The sequence below is a fragment of the Bidens hawaiensis genome, unplaced genomic scaffold (genome assembly GCF_021521415.1).
Source record: "Bidens hawaiensis isolate Kalapana, Puna unplaced genomic scaffold, B.hawaiensis_p1.1 tig00017038_1, whole genome shotgun sequence".
NCBI lineage: Eukaryota > Viridiplantae > Streptophyta > Magnoliopsida > Asterales > Asteraceae > Bidens > Bidens hawaiensis.
This window is the reverse complement of record NW_027492578.1, coordinates 411,370-430,454: the sequence shown is the minus strand read 5'-3', so window position 1 is coordinate 430,454 and position 19,085 is coordinate 411,370. Positions and strand designations below refer to the sequence as shown.

Here is a 19,085-nt window from a genome sequence, read left to right as displayed (position 1 = left end):
ATTTGAAGAAAGATAAAAAGCAAGAAATTTCCAGGAAAGGGGTGGTAGTTAAATTAAATTTCGTGGTAAAAGAGTCGAAATTTAATAAACTCGATCCATTATATATTAATGATTTGAAGAAAGATAAAAAGCAAGAAATTTCCAGGAAAGGGGTGGTAGTTAAATTAAATTTCGTGGAAAAAGAGTCGAAATTTAATAAACTCGATCCATTATATATTAATGATTTGAAGAAAGATAAAAAGCAAGAAATTTCCAGGAAAGGGGTGGTAGTTAAATTAAATTTCGTGGAAAAAGAGTCGAAATTTAATAAACTCGATCCATTATATATTAACGATTTGAAGAAAGATAAAAAGCAAGAAATTTCCAGGAAAGGGGTGGTAGTTAAATTAAATTTCGTGGAAAAAGAGTCGAAATTTAATAAACTCGATCCATTATATATTAATGATTTGAAGAAAGATAAAAAGCAAGAAATTTCCATGAAAGGGGTGGTAGTTAAATTAAATTTCGTGGAAAAAGAGTCGAAATTTAATAAACTCGATCCATTATATATTAATGATTTGAAGAAAGATAAAAAGCAAGAAATTTCCAGGAAAGGGGTGGTAGTTAAATTAAATTTCGTGGAAAAAGAGTCGAAATTTAATAAACTCGATCCATTATATATTAATGATTTGAAGAAAGATAAAAAGCAAGAAATTTCCATGAAAGGGATGATAGTTAAATTAAATTTCGTGGAAAAAGAGTCGAAATTTAATAAACTCGATCCATTATATATTAATGATTTGAAGAAAGATAAAAAGCAAGAAATTTCCAGGAAAGGGGTGGTAGTTAAATTAAATTTCGTGGAAAAAGAGTCGAAATTTAATAAACTCGATCCATTATATATTAGGAATAGTAATGATTTTTCAGACTACTTTTCGACTGTGAATTAAGCACAACTTAACTCAATTGGTAAATATGTTTTGTGTATTTGTTTTTATTATTTGCACACAGTTTGACCCATACTAGGATTAGACTAAGATAAAGGTGTTAAATTAGTTGTTGAGAAACTAATAATAATGTCATGAAAAGGCCCTGATCTTAGAGTTCACTTTAGTATAGGGGCTCCACCCCACTAGAGTTGGTGTAAGCAGATGCATAAAAAATTTAATGAAAGATGAAAGGCGTACATCTCACCCCATGGGCTCATTATTCATTTTGAAAAAAAGATAAACGCAAGAAATTTTCAGGAAAGGAGTGCTGGAAAATAAAAGAAAACGAGTGGTAGTTAAATTAAATTTCGTGGAAAAAGAGTCGAAATTTAACAAACTCGTTCCATTTTATATATATATATAGGATGAAAATGAAGCCTTTATTTTTATAATTTCCGACACCTGAGCAAGAATCAGAGTCTTCTGAGAATCAGTAATCTTCTTTCTATCTTTTTCTAGACTTATTCTACATTGATTTATGTACTTAGTCTTGTGGGGGTTGACTGTTGTACCCATGATTTATCTATGTTTAAGTGTTTAAATATTGAATTAATTAACTTATAATCTTATACTGTCCTCACTTAACTCACAAGTGGGTAAAAGGAATCAAGGATGCAATCAAAAACAAACTGGTTAGGATGCTGGAAGTAGTTTCCAACTTATTAGGCCCGTCATGTGTAGGTGACCGGGTTGGACCTATTAGGTCTATAGGATCCATTAATATGTAATGGGCTCATGTTGTTTCAACTTAAATAATGAATTTATCGACTTATAGACTGTTTATTTTTTAAAGTTACAATTCATAAGAATGACTTATTTCTACATATGTAGTTTGTATTGGCAGAAAGTGGACACGGTGTTGTTTGCTTCTTAAACTCAAAAATGAATCCATTCTCATCATCTACTTGTTCTAAGAGGAAAAGGGATTCAAGTTCTTTCGATGATGAATCCGAATCATCATCTAAAAGGCCAAAGCATGATGTCTTCATCAATTATTCATTTGAGGATATTGGTAAAACCTTCATAAGCCACCTGCGGTCAGCGCTTATTCGCAACAGTTTTGCCATATCCGACCACACCATGCTCCCTGTTGGTCAAGATATGCATTCAGAACTGTTAAAAGCTATCGAGGAATCCGAGATGTATGTTGTTGTATTCTCCCCTGATTATGCCTCTTCTGTAAGATGCCTCAATGAGCTGGTCGATATTATGGACAGCTTCAACAAGTTTGATGAACGGAAAGTTGTTCCGGTATTTTATAAGGTGGAGCCATCTGATGTTAGAAGACAACAAGGTCCTTTCATTGAAGCTTTCCAAGCTCACCACACCAACACTAACTTAGATCCACATAGAGTTCAGAAATGGAGACATGCCCTAAAAGAAGTAGGTCAACTGTCTGGTCTTCCCTTGCAAAACGGGTAACTTTTTTCTCCGTTGTCTTCAGTTGTTACACATAAGCTATAGTTTGTTTGTTAAAATACCCTAAATGGAAAGATAAAAGACCAAAGTTGTTTATATATAAATGGGTTTCTCTATGAAATTTGGCAGGGATGAGGCTAAATTCGTATTGGAAATTGTTAAAGAACTTGAGAAGATGCAAAGACCACAAGAGTTGCATGTTACAGACCACCCTGTTGGGATAGGATCTCGGGCAGAAGAACTCATCTCAATATTAAGGTTAGACCAGAAAGATCTTGTTTTGGTTGTTGCAGTTTTTGGATTTAGTGGGATCGGTAAGACAACTGTTGTTAAAGAGGCGTACAATAGAATTGCTCCAAGTTTCGATCTTAGTTGTTTTCTTGCGGCTATCCATGACATCTGTCAGGGTCCAAATTGGAAGGTTAAGTTGCCAAAGGCGCTCATATCTCGTCTGACTCGTGAAAATAATTTTTCAATCATGAGTAATCATAATGAAGGCGTTACAAAGATAATGAGGCTGGTAAGTCGTCGGAAGGTTCTTTTGGTTCTGGATGACGTTGATAACTTTCAGCAGTTGGAATCATTAGGCATTTGTCCTAAATGGTTCTATGAAGGAAGTAGAATAATTGTGACAACAAGGGATAAACGGTCCCTTGGTAACATACGGTATGTACCTTACCAAACAATGTTGTTAAACAGAAGGGAATCTCTCAACCTCTTCACTCGTCTTATGTTTGTAAGCGATGACACCAAGAACACAAAGTTCATAGAAGAAGTTGTGGGTCGTGCCGGAGGGATTCCCTTGGTTCTTACGGTGTGGAGTCGACATTTTAAACAGCATGAAAGGGAACAATGGCCAAGCATATTGGAGACATTGAAAGGAATCCCGCAAGGTGATGTTCAAAAGCAGCTCCAGTTGAGCTATGATTCACTTACTCCAAGACTCAAGAAGTTGTTTCTGGATATTGCTTGTTTCTTTGATTTTCATTCTGAAACGAATGATATGGATTTACTTGTCAAAGTATTAGAGGATGAAGACTCAAGATTCTTCCCAAATATCGAAATTCAATATCTAGTTGATAAAAGTCTTGTTGAAATAACACCAGACAACACATTGTTGATGCATCATGCGATTAGGGAAATGGGACTAGAAATTGTCCGACAAGAAAATGAAGATGAGCCCGGTCAACGTACTAGATTGTCGGATAAAAGGGATGTGATGCGGGTACTGACAGAATGTTCGGTATGATATCTTTGTGTATATTTACATTAGCGTGTTAGTACTTAAAGTAATAATTATCTTTCACCTTCATATTTAACAGGGAACAGAGTCAGTTGAAAGCATTACATTGCATACAAGTGAGAACTTGCCGGAAGTAACCCTGGAGGCATTTAGAAAGATGAGCAATCTGAGGCTGATTATGTTTGATTATGATGATTATGCTGGTGAGCATTTAAAGATTAATGATGAAACGACTCACTTATATTTCAAAAGGTTGAAATACATGTGCTGGCCGGGGTTCCCTTTGAAAAGCTTGGACAATATTGAGATGTGCAATGTTGTGGTTCTAAAACTCATCAATAGCAAATTGGAAAGACTACTAATATTATTTGGACACTTGGCATAAAGTGTATTGAAGGTGTTTGTTAGCATTTGACACTGACTTCATACCAAAAAAGCCTTCTTACTTATCATAAGATTATTTCATTAAATTACCATAAAAGATCATCAATTGAGGAGTTGAAGCTTTTAAATGGGGTGGCTTCAATCCTTATTCTCCCCCATCAAGAACATGTGGAATCGAATTCACTCAACTCGTACACGCCATCAAAAACGTATGCATTTAAGGTTTGTAAGTATTGTTATTGATTACGGTTCTTTTGATGTCTAGACTATGTTTCGATTTGTTTGTAGGTAAAGGCTTGTATGTGTTGTATGAAGACGTTAAGTGTTGCTCGTGTGAAGATGTGCAAATGTTGTGGTCGATTTTGGTTGGACCGGAACCTAGTTTTTCGATCTAAAATTTGAAGTAAACAGTAAATATGGGATTATGATCAATGTTTATAACCAAACAATCAACTTTATGTCTAGATTTTCTTTGTGTATGCTAGAGAGATTCATGATGATTCTTCTAAGCATATTTGATTGATTTGTAAATTGTTACCTAAATACCAGTGTACTTGATACAAAATTACAATGAATAATATTAAATAGTAAATAGTGTTGTTTACATAATTACTTTTGAACTTTTACGTTAAAATGGATTATGACTTATGTTTGGCCCACTAGTTTGATGTGTTGTTCTAATCAAACAATTGAAATAGTCGCTACATATGAAATGTTAAATGTTTAATTATGTATTACATCAGATGATGCATTTAATCCGTCATGTACGTTCAACATGTATGTAAATAAGTCTAGCCAGATTAGTCGTAAACTATTGCAGGTCGATTCAAATCATCTATATTTCAAACAAGTTCAAGTCAATGCCAAACCTAATGAGATCTCGTTTATACATGGGTTTTAAGTCCAATGCACACCAAGGTTGATTAGCTCGCGATTGGTAGCAAACTTTTACTTAAAAAAATATAATAATAGTTATAATACAAAATATAATTACATAATAAATATTTATGTACATGGTGTCTTTAACGTATAACCAACTTCAAGTAGAGTATTGTGAAACCCCATAAACACTTGCACACAACGCATAAAGTATATAGTAAAAGAAAAAAAAACCCGATCATACAACTAAAAAAAGCCGCCTTAGGTAAATTAAATTTCGTGGAAAAAGAGTCGAAATTTAATAAACTCGATCCATTATATATTAATGATTTGAAGAAAGATAAAAAGCAAGAAATTTCCAGGAAAGGGGTGGTAGTTAAATTAAATTTCGTGAAAAAAGAGTCGAAATTTAATAAACTCGATCCATTATATATTAATGATTTGAAGAAAGATAAAAAGCAAGAAATTTCCAGGAAAGGGGTGGTAGTTAAATTAAATTTCGTGGAAAAAGAGTCGAAATTTAATAAACTCGATCCATTATATATTAATGATTTGAAGAAAGATAAAAAGCAAGAAATTTCCAGGAAAGGGGTGGTAGTTAAATTAAATTTCGTGGAAAAAGAGTCGAAATTTAATAAACTCGATCCATTATATATTAATGATTTGAAGAAAGATAAAAAGCAAGAAATTTCCAGGAAATGGGTGGTAGTTAAATTAAATTTCGTGGAAAAAGAGTCGAAATTTAATAAACTCGATCCATTATATATTAATGATTTGAAGAAAGATAAAAAGCAAGAAATTTCCAGGAAAGGGGTGGTAGTTAAATTAAATTTCGTGGAAAAAGAGTCGAAATTTAATAAACTCGATCCATTATATATTAATGATTTGAAGAAAGATAAAAAGCAAGAAATTTCCAGGAAAGGGGTGGTAGTTAAATTAAATTTCGTGGAAAAAGAGTCGAAATTTAATAAACTCGATCCATTATATATTAATGATTTGAAGAAAGATAAAAAGCAAGAAATTTCCATGAAAGGGGTGGTAGTTAAATTAAATTTCGTGGAAAAAGAGTCGAAATTTAATAAACTCGATCCATTATATATTAATGATTTGAAGAAAGATAAAAAGCAAGAAATTTCCAGGAAAGGGGTGGTAGTTAAATTAAATTTCGTGGAAAAAGAGTCGAAATTTAATAAACTCGATCCATTATATATTAATGATTTGAAGAAAGATAAAAAGCAAGAAATTTCCATGAAAGGGATGGTAGTTAAATTAAATTTCGTGGAAAAAGAGTCGAAATTTAATAAACTCGATCCATTATATATTAATGATTTGAAGAAAGATAAAAAGCAAGAAATTTCCAGGAAAGGGGTGGTTGTTAAATTAAATTTCGTGGAAAAAGAGTCGAAATTTAATAAACTCGATCCATTATATATTAGGAATAGTAATGATTTTTCAGACTACTTTTCGACTGTGAATTAAGCACAACTTAACTCAATTGGTAAATATGTTTTGTGTATTTGTTTTTATTATTTGCACACAGTTTGACCCATACTAGGATTAGACTAAGATAAAGGTGTTAAATTAGTTGTTGAGAAACTAATAATAATGTCATGAAAAGGCCCTGATCTTAGAGTTCACTTTAGTATAGGGGCTCCACCCCACTAGAGTTGGTGTAAGCAGATGCATAAAAAATTTAATGAAAGATGAAAGGCGTACATCTCACCCCATGGGCTCATTATTCATTTTGAAAAAAAGATAAACGCAAGAAATTTTCAGGAAAGGAGTGCTGGAAAATAAAAGAAAACGAGTGGTAGTTAAATTAAATTTCGTGGAAAAAGAGTCGAAATTTAACAAACTCGTTCCATTTTATATATATATATAGGATGAAAATGAAGCCTTTATTTTTATAATTTCCGACACCTGAGCAAGAATCAGAGTCTTCTGAGAATCAGTAATCTTCTTTCTATCTTTTTCTAGACTTATTCTACATTGATTTATGTACTTAGTCTTGTGGGGGTTGACTGTTGTACCCATGATTTATCTATGTTTAAGTGTTTAAATATTGAATTAATTAACTTATAATCTTATACTGTCCTCACTTAACTCACAAGTGGGTAAAAGGAATCAAGGATGCAATCAAAAACAAACTGGTTAGGATGCTGGAAGTAGTTTCCAACTTATTAGGCCCGTCATGTGTAGGTGACCGGGTTGGACCTATTAGGTCTATAGGATCCATTAATATGTAATGGGCTCATGTTGTTTCAACTTAAATAATGAATTTATCGACTTATAGACTGTTTATTTTTTAAAGTTACAATTCATAAGAATGACTTATTTCTACATATGTAGTTTGTATTGGCAGAAAGTGGACACGGTGTTGTTTGCTTCTTAAACTCAAAAATGAATCCATTCTCATCATCTACTTGTTCTAAGAGGAAAAGGGATTCAAGTTCTTTCGATGATGAATCCGAATCATCATCTAAAAGGCCAAAGCATGATGTCTTCATCAATTATTCATTTGAGGATATTGGTAAAACCTTCATAAGCCACCTGCGGTCAGCGCTTATTCGCAACAGTTTTGCCATATCCGACCACACCATGCTCCCTGTTGGTCAAGATATGCATTCAGAACTGTTAAAAGCTATCGAGGAATCCGAGATGTATGTTGTTGTATTCTCCCCTGATTATGCCTCTTCTGTAAGATGCCTCAATGAGCTGGTCGATATTATGGACAGCTTCAACAAGTTTGATGAACGGAAAGTTGTTCCGGTATTTTATAAGGTGGAGCCATCTGATGTTAGAAGACAACAAGGTCCTTTCATTGAAGCTTTCCAAGCTCACCACACCAACACTAACTTAGATCCACATAGAGTTCAGAAATGGAGACATGCCCTAAAAGAAGTAGGTCAACTGTCTGGTCTTCCCTTGCAAAACGGGTAACTTTTTTCTCCGTTGTCTTCAGTTGTTACACATAAGCTATAGTTTGTTTGTTAAAATACCCTAAATGGAAAGATAAAAGACCAAAGTTGTTTATATATAAATGGGTTTCTCTATGAAATTTGGCAGGGATGAGGCTAAATTCGTATTGGAAATTGTTAAAGAACTTGAGAAGATGCAAAGACCACAAGAGTTGCATGTTACAGACCACCCTGTTGGGATAGGATCTCGGGCAGAAGAACTCATCTCAATATTAAGGTTAGACCAGAAAGATCTTGTTTTGGTTGTTGCAGTTTTTGGATTTAGTGGGATCGGTAAGACAACTGTTGTTAAAGAGGCGTACAATAGAATTGCTCCAAGTTTCGATCTTAGTTGTTTTCTTGCGGCTATCCATGACATCTGTCAGGGTCCAAATTGGAAGGTTAAGTTGCCAAAGGCGCTCATATCTCGTCTGACTCGTGAAAATAATTTTTCAATCATGAGTAATCATAATGAAGGCGTTACAAAGATAATGAGGCTGGTAAGTCGTCGGAAGGTTCTTTTGGTTCTGGATGACGTTGATAACTTTCAGCAGTTGGAATCATTAGGCATTTGTCCTAAATGGTTCTATGAAGGAAGTAGAATAATTGTGACAACAAGGGATAAACGGTCCCTTGGTAACATACGGTATGTACCTTACCAAACAATGTTGTTAAACAGAAGGGAATCTCTCAACCTCTTCACTCGTCTTATGTTTGTAAGCGATGACACCAAGAACACAAAGTTCATAGAAGAAGTTGTGGGTCGTGCCGGAGGGATTCCCTTGGTTCTTACGGTGTGGAGTCGACATTTTAAACAGCATGAAAGGGAACAATGGCCAAGCATATTGGAGACATTGAAAGGAATCCCGCAAGGTGATGTTCAAAAGCAGCTCCAGTTGAGCTATGATTCACTTACTCCAAGACTCAAGAAGTTGTTTCTGGATATTGCTTGTTTCTTTGATTTTCATTCTGAAACGAATGATATGGATTTACTTGTCAAAGTATTAGAGGATGAAGACTCAAGATTCTTCCCAAATATCGAAATTCAATATCTAGTTGATAAAAGTCTTGTTGAAATAACACCAGACAACACATTGTTGATGCATCATGCGATTAGGGAAATGGGACTAGAAATTGTCCGACAAGAAAATGAAGATGAGCCCGGTCAACGTACTAGATTGTCGGATAAAAGGGATGTGATGCGGGTACTGACAGAATGTTCGGTATGATATCTTTGTGTATATTTACATTAGCGTGTTAGTACTTAAAGTAATAATTATCTTTCACCTTCATATTTAACAGGGAACAGAGTCAGTTGAAAGCATTACATTGCATACAAGTGAGAACTTGCCGGAAGTAACCCTGGAGGCATTTAGAAAGATGAGCAATCTGAGGCTGATTATGTTTGATTATGATGATTATGCTGATGAGCATTTAAAGATTAATGATGAAACGACTCACTTATATTTCAAAAGGTTGAAATACATGTGCTGGCCGGGGTTCCCTTTGAAAAGCTTGGACAATATTGAGATGTGCAATGTTGTGGTTCTAAAACTCATCAATAGCAAATTGGAAAGACTACTAATATTATTTGGACACTTGGCATAAAGTGTATTGAAGGTGTTTGTTAGCATTTGACACTGACTTCATACCAAAAAAGCCTTCTTACTTATCATAAGATTATTTCATTAAATTACCATAAATGATCATCAATTGGGGAGTTGAAGCTTTTAAATGGGGTGGCTTCAATCCTTATTCTCCCCCATCAAGAACATGTGGAATCGAATTCACTCAACTCGTACACGCCATCAAAAACGTATGCATTTAAGGTTTGTAAGTATTGTTATTGATTACGGTTCTTTTGATGTCTAGACTATGTTTCGATTTGTTTGTAGGTAAAGGCTTGTATGTGTTGTATGAAGACGTTAAGTGTTGCTCGTGTGAAGATGTGCAAATGTTGTGGTCGATTTTGGTTGGACCGGAACCTAGTTTTTCGATCTAAAATTTGAAGTAAACAGTAAATATGGGATTATGATCAATGTTTATAACCAAACAATCAACTTTATGTCTAGATTTTCTTTGTGTATGCTAGAGAGATTCATGATGATTCTTCTAAGCATATTTGATTGATTTGTAAATTGTTACCTAAATACCAGTGTACTTGATACAAAATTACAATGAATAATATTAAATAGTAAATAGTGTTGTTTACATAATTACTTTTGAACTTTTACGTTAAAATGGATTATGACTTATGTTTGGCCCACTAGTTTGATGTGTTGTTCTAATCAAACAATTGAAATAGTCGCTACATATGAAATGTTAAATGTTTAATTATGTATTACATCAGATGATGCATTTAATCCGTCATGTACGTTCAACATGTATGTAAATAAGTCTAGCCAGATTAGTCGTAAACTATTGCAGGTCGATTCAAATCATCTATATTTCAAACAAGTTCAAGTCAATGCCAAACCTAATGAGATCTCGTTTATACATGGGTTTTAAGTCCAATGCACACCAAGGTTGATTAGCTCGCGATTGGTAGCAAACTTTTACTTAAAAAAATATAATAATAGTTATAATACAAAATATAATTACATAATAAATATTTATGTACATGGTGTCTTTAACGTATAACCAACTTCAAGTAGAGTATTGTGAAACCCCATAAACACTTTCACACAACGCATAAAGTATATAGTAAAAGAAAAAAAAACCCGATCATACAACTAAAAAAAGCCGCCTTAGGTAAATTAAATTTCGTGGAAAAAGAGTCGAAATTTAATAAACTCGATCCATTATATATTAATGATTTGAAGAAAGATAAAAAGCAAGAAATTTCCAGGAAAGGGGTGGTAGTTAAATTAAATTTCGTGAAAAAAGAGTCGAAATTTAATAAACTCGATCCATTATATATTAATGATTTGAAGAAAGATAAAAAGCAAGAAATTTCCAGGAAAGGGGTGGTAGTTAAATTAAATTTCGTGGAAAAAGAGTCGAAATTTAATAAACTCGATCCATTATATATTAATGATTTGAAGAAAGATAAAAAGCAAGAAATTTCCAGGAAAGGGGTGGTAGTTAAATTAAATTTCGTGGAAAAAGAGTCGAAATTTAATAAACTCGATCCATTATATATTAATGATTTGAAGAAAGATAAAAAGCAAGAAATTTCCAGGAAAGGGGTGGTAGTTAAATTAAATTTCGTGGAAAAAGAGTCGAAATTTAATAAACTCGATCCATTATATATTAATGATTTGAAGAAAGATAAAAAGCAAGAAATTTCCAGGAAAGGGGTGGTAGTTAAATTAAATTTCGTGGAAAAAGAGTCGAAATTTAATAAACTCGATCCATTATATATTAATGATTTGAAGAAAGATAAAAAGCAAGAAATTTCCAGGAAAGGGGTGGTAGTTAAATTAAATTTCGTGGAAAAAGAGTCGAAATTTAATAAACTCGATCCATTATATATTAATGATTTGAAGAAAGATAAAAAGCAAGAAATTTCCATGAAAGGGGTGGTAGTTAAATTAAATTTCGTGGAAAAAGAGTCGAAATTTAATAAACTCGATCCATTATATATTAATGATTTGAAGAAAGATAAAAAGCAAGAAATTTCCAGGAAAGGGGTGGTAGTTAAATTAAATTTCGTGGAAAAAGAGTCGAAATTTAATAAACTCGATCCATTATATATTAATGATTTGAAGAAAGATAAAAAGCAAGAAATTTCCATGAAAGGGATGGTAGTTAAATTAAATTTCGTGGAAAAAGAGTCGAAATTTAATAAACTCGATCCATTATATATTAATGATTTGAAGAAAGATAAAAAGCAAGAAATTTCCAGGAAAGGGGTGGTTGTTAAATTAAATTTCGTGGAAAAAGAGTCGAAATTTAATAAACTCGATCCATTATATATTAGGAATAGTAATGATTTTTCAGACTACTTTTCGACTGTGAATTAAGCACAACTTAACTCAATTGGTAAATATGTTTTGTGTATTTGTTTTTATTATTTGCACACAGTTTGACCCATACTAGGATTAGACTAAGATAAAGGTGTTAAATTAGTTGTTGAGAAACTAATAATAATGTCATGAAAAGGCCCTGATCTTAGAGTTCACTTTAGTATAGGGGCTCCACCCCACTAGAGTTGGTGTAAGCAGATGCATAAAAAATTTAATGAAAGATGAAAGGCGTACATCTCACCCCATGGGCTCATTATTCATTTTGAAAAAAAGATAAACGCAAGAAATTTTCAGGAAAGGAGTGCTGGAAAATAAAAGAAAACGAGTGGTAGTTAAATTAAATTTCGTGGAAAAAGAGTCGAAATTTAACAAACTCGTTCCATTTTATATATATATATAGGATGAAAATGAAGCCTTTATTTTTATAATTTCCGACACCTGAGCAAGAATCAGAGTCTTCTGAGAATCAGTAATCTTCTTTCTATCTTTTTCTAGACTTATTCTACATTGATTTATGTACTTAGTCTTGTGGGGGTTGACTGTTGTACCCATGATTTATCTATGTTTAAGTGTTTAAATATTGAATTAATTAACTTATAATCTTATACTGTCCTCACTTAACTCACAAGTGGGTAAAAGGAATCAAGGATGCAATCAAAAACAAACTGGTTAGGATGCTGGAAGTAGTTTCCAACTTATTAGGCCCGTCATGTGTAGGTGACCGGGTTGGACCTATTAGGTCTATAGGATCCATTAATATGTAATGGGCTCATGTTGTTTCAACTTAAATAATGAATTTATCGACTTATAGACTGTTTATTTTTTAAAGTTACAATTCATAAGAATGACTTATTTCTACATATGTAGTTTGTATTGGCAGAAAGTGGACACGGTGTTGTTTGCTTCTTAAACTCAAAAATGAATCCATTCTCATCATCTACTTGTTCTAAGAGGAAAAGGGATTCAAGTTCTTTCGATGATGAATCCGAATCATCATCTAAAAGGCCAAAGCATGATGTCTTCATCAATTATTCATTTGAGGATATTGGTAAAACCTTCATAAGCCACCTGCGGTCAGCGCTTATTCGCAACAGTTTTGCCATATCCGACCACACCATGCTCCCTGTTGGTCAAGATATGCATTCAGAACTGTTAAAAGCTATCGAGGAATCCGAGATGTATGTTGTTGTATTCTCCCCTGATTATGCCTCTTCTGTAAGATGCCTCAATGAGCTGGTCGATATTATGGACAGCTTCAACAAGTTTGATGAACGGAAAGTTGTTCCGGTATTTTATAAGGTGGAGCCATCTGATGTTAGAAGACAACAAGGTCCTTTCATTGAAGCTTTCCAAGCTCACCACACCAACACTAACTTAGATCCACATAGAGTTCAGAAATGGAGACATGCCCTAAAAGAAGTAGGTCAACTGTCTGGTCTTCCCTTGCAAAACGGGTAACTTTTTTCTCCGTTGTCTTCAGTAGTTACACATAAGCTATAGTTTGTTTGTTAAAATACCCTAAATGGAAAGATAAAAGACCAAAGTTGTTTATATATAAATGGGTTTCTCTATGAAATTTGGCAGGGATGAGGCTAAATTCGTATTGGAAATTGTTAAAGAACTTGAGAAGATGCAAAGACCACAAGAGTTGCATGTTACAGACCACCCTGTTGGGATAGGATCTCGGGCAGAAGAACTCATCTCAATATTAAGGTTAGACCAGAAAGATCTTGTTTTGGTTGTTGCAGTTTTTGGATTTAGTGGGATCGGTAAGACAACTGTTGTTAAAGAGGCGTACAATAGAATTGCTCCAAGTTTCGATCTTAGTTGTTTTCTTGCGGCTATCCATGACATCTGTCAGGGTCCAAATTGGAAGGTTAAGTTGCCAAAGGCGCTCATATCTCGTCTGACTCGTGAAAATAATTTTTCAATCATGAGTAATCATAATGAAGGCGTTACAAAGATAATGAGGCTGGTAAGTCGTCGGAAGGTTCTTTTGGTTCTGGATGACGTTGATAACTTTCAGCAGTTGGAATCATTAGGCATTTGTCCTAAATGGTTCTATGAAGGAAGTAGAATAATTGTGACAACAAGGGATAAACGGTCCCTTGGTAACATACGGTATGTACCTTACCAAACAATGTTGTTAAACAGAAGGGAATCTCTCAACCTCTTCACTCGTCTTATGTTTGTAAGCGATGACACCAAGAACACAAAGTTCATAGAAGAAGTTGTGGGTCGTGCCGGAGGGATTCCCTTGGTTCTTACGGTGTGGAGTCGACATTTTAAACAGCATGAAAGGGAACAATGGCCAAGCATATTGGAGACATTGAAAGGAATCCCGCAAGGTGATGTTCAAAAGCAGCTCCAGTTGAGCTATGATTCACTTACTCCAAGACTCAAGAAGTTGTTTCTGGATATTGCTTGTTTCTTTGATTTTCATTCTGAAACGAATGATATGGATTTACTTGTCAAAGTATTAGAGGATGAAGACTCAAGATTCTTCCCAAATATCGAAATTCAATATCTAGTTGATAAAAGTCTTGTTGAAATAACACCAGACAACACATTGTTGATGCATCATGCGATTAGGGAAATGGGACTAGAAATTGTCCGACAAGAAAATGAAGATGAGCCCGGTCAACGTACTAGATTGTCGGATAAAAGGGATGTGATGCGGGTACTGACAGAATGTTCGGTATGATATCTTTGTGTATATTTACATTAGCGTGTTAGTACTTAAAGTAATAATTATCTTTCACCTTCATATTTAACAGGGAACAGAGTCAGTTGAAAGCATTACATTGCATACAAGTGAGAACTTGCCGGAAGTAACCCTGGAGGCATTTAGAAAGATGAGCAATCTGAGGCTGATTATGTTTGATTATGATGATTATGCTGATGAGCATTTAAAGATTAATGATGAAACGACTCACTTATATTTCAAAAGGTTGAAATACATGTGCTGGCCGGGGTTCCCTTTGAAAAGCTTGGACAATATTGAGATGTGCAATGTTGTGGTTCTAAAACTCATCAATAGCAAATTGGTAAGACTTTGGGAAGGAATGAAGGTATGATTGCCTCACACTTATCTAATATCCACTACAAGAATTAGAACAATAAAACAGAGGTAACACGTCCTCAACATTTTCTTATTTACTACTCTCTCAGCCCCATTAATAGTGTCATGGTTTGAAAAACACAAAGTTAATGTTGATTGAATGATTACGTTTTTTGCTTACCAAATAGCAATAATGCCCTTGGAAATTGGGTCCATCAATATTGTTTACTAATATTAGTTGTGTGTTTAAGGGTAAACTTGGAAATTGCCTAATAAATTTTGAAATTGAACATTTGTGATGGGAAAAATACAAATGGAAATATGGACACTTTTAACGGGACGGAGGAAGTAAAAAATAAAACAGTAAAAAAGAGTTGAGAGAAATGTGTACGTTTAATTGAAAAAATTGGCTTATATTTTATGTAATTTATTCGTAGATAGGCTATTTATTTTAAAAGAAGCTTGTTGATTTGAAATAATAATAATAATAATAATAATAATAATAATAATAATAAAAAAAGCCAGTTGATTTGAAATTTTAGTTTTTAATAGTTTCTGTGCGCTTATATGATTATTTTTAACATATTGAATATCTTTGAAAATACGAAGTTAAACGGAATATTTTATCCTATGAGCATGTAAAGAAGTTAAGTCGTTAATGAGTAACCTGAAACCAACTTGTTTTAAGCTTGAATTAAGCCAAGCTTAAACGAGCTCATGAGTATTAATTTGTACACGCGTCGTATATATAATTAAATGGCTCTTTTGGAGGGAAACCCGCCAATATACCACATGTAGCACTATATGGGATGAATAGGTGGGTATCCCGTGTCCATTAAAAAGAGAGGTGTCTATAAATTTTCCCAAATTGAATTGACATTATGTAAAAAGAGGTCGATGTTGAGAGTTTGTAATTAAAACTAGTAATGTGACCCCGCGATGCGGCGGGGTAAACCGTAAAAAAAATCATTTTGATATAAAACAAAGCAATCTAGTTTTAGCAATGTAATGTCCTAGTCATTAGATTAATAAACATTCAATCATAGTTTGACACAAAGCTTACATGTTACATTCTTATATAAGCAAGTTTTTTTTTAATGATCCTAAATGTTAGGTATCGATAAGAAAAGTTGTAGCGATGACATTAAACCGCACCAAAAGTAGCCTTGAAAACATTAAACCACGCATAAACTTTAAGCACAGTAACTTCCATGTGAAATATAAAAAATTGTCCATTAGATTGTTAATTATTTTGGGGTTTTTTTACGAAAAATAAAACTTTAATCAGGTTGGAAAATTAACTAATGAAAAGTATCATTTTTAACATGAAAGGGAAAAGACAATGGATTTGTTAGTTTATAAAGAAAGTTGCTCAATAACTCTAATGAACTTTAAAATATTTATACATGTATTGGTAACTAAACTAATGAAATAGTTTATATAAATTTGAGTGGTACTTGATTCAATTATCAAAACTAATTTTTAACATGTGCAAACAAAAAGAAGAGCTATTTACAAAACAAAAAGAAGAGCTATTAAGGTTCAAAAAAAATTGCATCATGTACAATTTATAGCACACAAACTAATGTACAACATACTAAGCATAATGTACAAAGTTTTATGCACAATTTAAAGTGAATAGTAATTTTGTGAGACAACTTTATTTTGAAAATTGTAATATATATAATATACTTTTACTTCTTTAATTTTAAATTCTATAAAATTGACAGACACATCATAAATTTTGATGTGGTAGCATCATGAGGGATTGACATCTAACAACTCATTTTCCTAGTCATGTGGATGAATAAAATATACAAGTGGCGTCTAATTTTATTCCAACCTGTATAATATAAATTTTATGATTCGGTATTATATTTATTTTATTTATGTGTTTCTAGGGTATGAAAAAGCTAAGGATTCTCCACGTGAGTTGGTCATGCTCATTAACCAAGACTGGCAATTTAACTGGTCTTGAGAATCTTAAGGAACTGGACTTTAGTAATTGTCACAACCTAGAAGAGCTGCACAGCTCTATTGGTGACCTTGAAAAACTTGCTATCTTGAATTTAAGGGCATCCATACCGTTAAAGAGGACCCCTTGGGAAATGATAGGCAAGCTACCATCCCTACAAAAACTCACTCTTGGAAATTATGACGACTTCGAATTATTTAGTGATGAGGGTAATGATCCTATGGTGTACTCTTTTAAAGAAGGCCACGAAACAACACTAAAGCTTCATGATTGTAACCTATCAGAGATTTCATCAGGTGGAGTCGTAACCCTAGCATCCTTAAAACACTTGAAATTACTTCATGTCAATTTCTCTAGCCATTGTGATATCCTTCTCCAACTCCATCAACTGAACACAATAGAGTTTTACTATTGTGACCTCATAGAATCGATTCCAAACCTTCCAGCAAACATTACATCCATAGAGTTGGACTATTGTTACCTCATAGAATCTATTCCAAACCTTCCAGCAAACATTACATCCATCATAGCAGATAAATGTGAAAGTCTGGTGAATCTTCCTTGTAACATTTCCGAGTTAAAATCTCTAACAATGCTTAAGTTTTATGACTGCAAGAAACTTGGAAGTGAAGACCCTCGTTTTCTCATGAAGGTCACAGGACTAACGAGCCTGAGTCAGTTAACAATGAGTAATTGCATTGTCTCCCAAGTGCCCAGTGAGATTGGGAATTTGGTGTCATTAAAGGAGTTGGACCTTTCAATCAACCCTTTCTCCAGCCTTCCTGACACCTTAAGCAACCTTTCCCAACTGCTTTACCTCAACATAGAGAGCTGTGAGCAATTAACGCTGCTTCCACTCCTTCCACCAAACTTGACATGTATAAATGCAAGATGGTGTGACTCATTAGATGTGACGTCATCTGCTTTTCAATGTATTAAAATGTACAAGGTATGCAATCCCTCCCTCGTAAATTAATTTAGTTTCTAATCACCTTTTTTTAAAAATCTTTTTAATGCATTATACCGTCTGCCTGCTTGTAACACACTTTAGTGTTCCTGACAACAGGAATCACCCTTCAGTAATAGATTAATGATGCACTTCTCAGTACAGAAAGAGGTTCCTGACTGGTGCAGTTATCGAAACCGAGGAGATGTTTTATCTTTTGTAGCACCACTGAACTTGGAGGGCAACATCTGTGGTATCATCGTGTGTGCCAACACCTCCTTATACTACGGCGACATCATTAATCCTGCAGTGCATAATAAAACCAAAAATACAAGTCATCGTTTTAAAGCTTATGCAAGTCGGAGAACATGTCCAAAGTCCATGTCTGTTATGTGGTATCCCCTTGATGATACAACACTTTTGGTGGAACCCGGTGACTCTGTGGCAGTGGTACTTCAAGTTCCTCAAGGATCGGTTTCGAGTTGTGGGCTACGTTTGATATACGAGAGTGATCTGGTGGATTCTAATTTAGTGACTCAAACGGCTACCGACCCCACACCCCATATCCCCTCGGAGACTGGTGTTACCCAGTCACATGCCATCTCCATTCGTTCACAACGCCATGAGTATTCATTTTTCGTTGATAATTTCTCTTCCCAAGATGAAGATGAACCCACGTCCCATATCAACTTAGAGATGCCCATTGCTACTGAACCATAGATCTAGAGCTGAGACTATTCCGATGATGAAGACAGACTCCGGGGAAACAAATATATACAAATAGTCATACTAGATGCATGATTTCTAAACTTAAGTATTCACGACTGTTGTAAACTTTGTTTTTATAAGTATGTATTCAATCGTCCAAATTGTGGATTAATTTGAATTTTGATTTGCTCTTTTTCATTAATCATCAATTCATGGAATTCTACTTATTTTAAAACTTCGATATTGTCGAACTTTATGTGTACTGATAATATCAATGTATTGCATAAGAGACAATATGTTTATCCCTTATGTTGACAAAAGTATATGATATGGTGATGATTAAAGTGTAGGTCACATTGTTTGTTGGAGTAGAGGTGGTCAAAGTTTTGTTGTATGGCATCCATATGTGTTATGTAACAAATATTAGAGGGGCCTTATATGTAATCGCTGAATAGATTAGGGGTCTTTGTAATAATGAATATATAGTTCGTTCATCTTGTACTTAAACACAACGAGTAATGAGAATGGGTACCGATGAATTGAACTTGATTTCTTGTGTTTCTCTCTCTATTCTCTA

General features: G+C 33.9%; 2 protein-coding genes and 2 long non-coding RNA genes across 4 annotated transcripts; all 4 read left to right on the top strand.

Annotated features, from left to right (window-relative positions):
• Positions 1-1,277: 1,277 nt before the first annotated feature.
• LOC143552813 (disease resistance protein RPP2A-like) lies at positions 1,278-9,425 on the top strand (the record flags this gene model as incomplete). Its single annotated transcript, XM_077042946.1, has 6 exons — positions 1,278-2,386; positions 2,517-3,630; positions 3,710-4,009; positions 7,243-7,829; positions 7,960-9,073; positions 9,153-9,425. Coding segments are annotated over exons 1-6 (3,924 nt in total), but the record flags the coding sequence as incomplete, so codon positions are not given.
• Positions 4,016-4,571, top strand: LOC143552828 (uncharacterized). The gene is made up of 3 exons (XR_013138718.1): positions 4,016-4,223; positions 4,303-4,447; positions 4,480-4,571. It is a non-coding gene; the product is annotated as an uncharacterized LOC143552828 (long non-coding RNA).
• Positions 9,426-9,440: 15 nt separating the features above from the next.
• LOC143552827 (uncharacterized) lies at positions 9,441-10,014 on the top strand. The gene is made up of 3 exons (XR_013138717.1): positions 9,441-9,666; positions 9,746-9,890; positions 9,923-10,014. It is a non-coding gene; the product is annotated as an uncharacterized LOC143552827 (long non-coding RNA).
• A 2,722-nt stretch (positions 10,015-12,736) lies between these two features.
• Positions 12,737-14,895, top strand: LOC143552812 (disease resistance protein Roq1-like). Its single transcript, XM_077042945.1, has 3 exons — positions 12,737-13,272; positions 13,403-14,498; positions 14,596-14,895. The coding sequence occupies exons 1-3, from the start codon at positions 12,737-12,739 to the stop codon at positions 14,893-14,895; spliced, it is 1,932 nt and encodes a 643-aa protein (XP_076899060.1).
• Positions 14,896-19,085: the final 4,190 nt, after the last annotated feature.

Coding starts and splice junctions, on each gene's coding strand:
- LOC143552812 (XM_077042945.1), top strand. CDS start 12,737: ATGAATCCATTCTCATCATCTACTTGTTCTAAGAGGAAAAGGGATTCA. Junction 13,273..13,402: donor GGTCTTCCCTTGCAAAACGG/GTAACTTTTTTC, acceptor GAAATTTGGCAG/GGATGAGGCTAAATTCGTAT. Junction 14,499..14,595: donor ATAAAAGGGATGTGATGCGG/GTACTGACAGAA, acceptor CATATTTAACAG/GGAACAGAGTCAGTTGAAAG.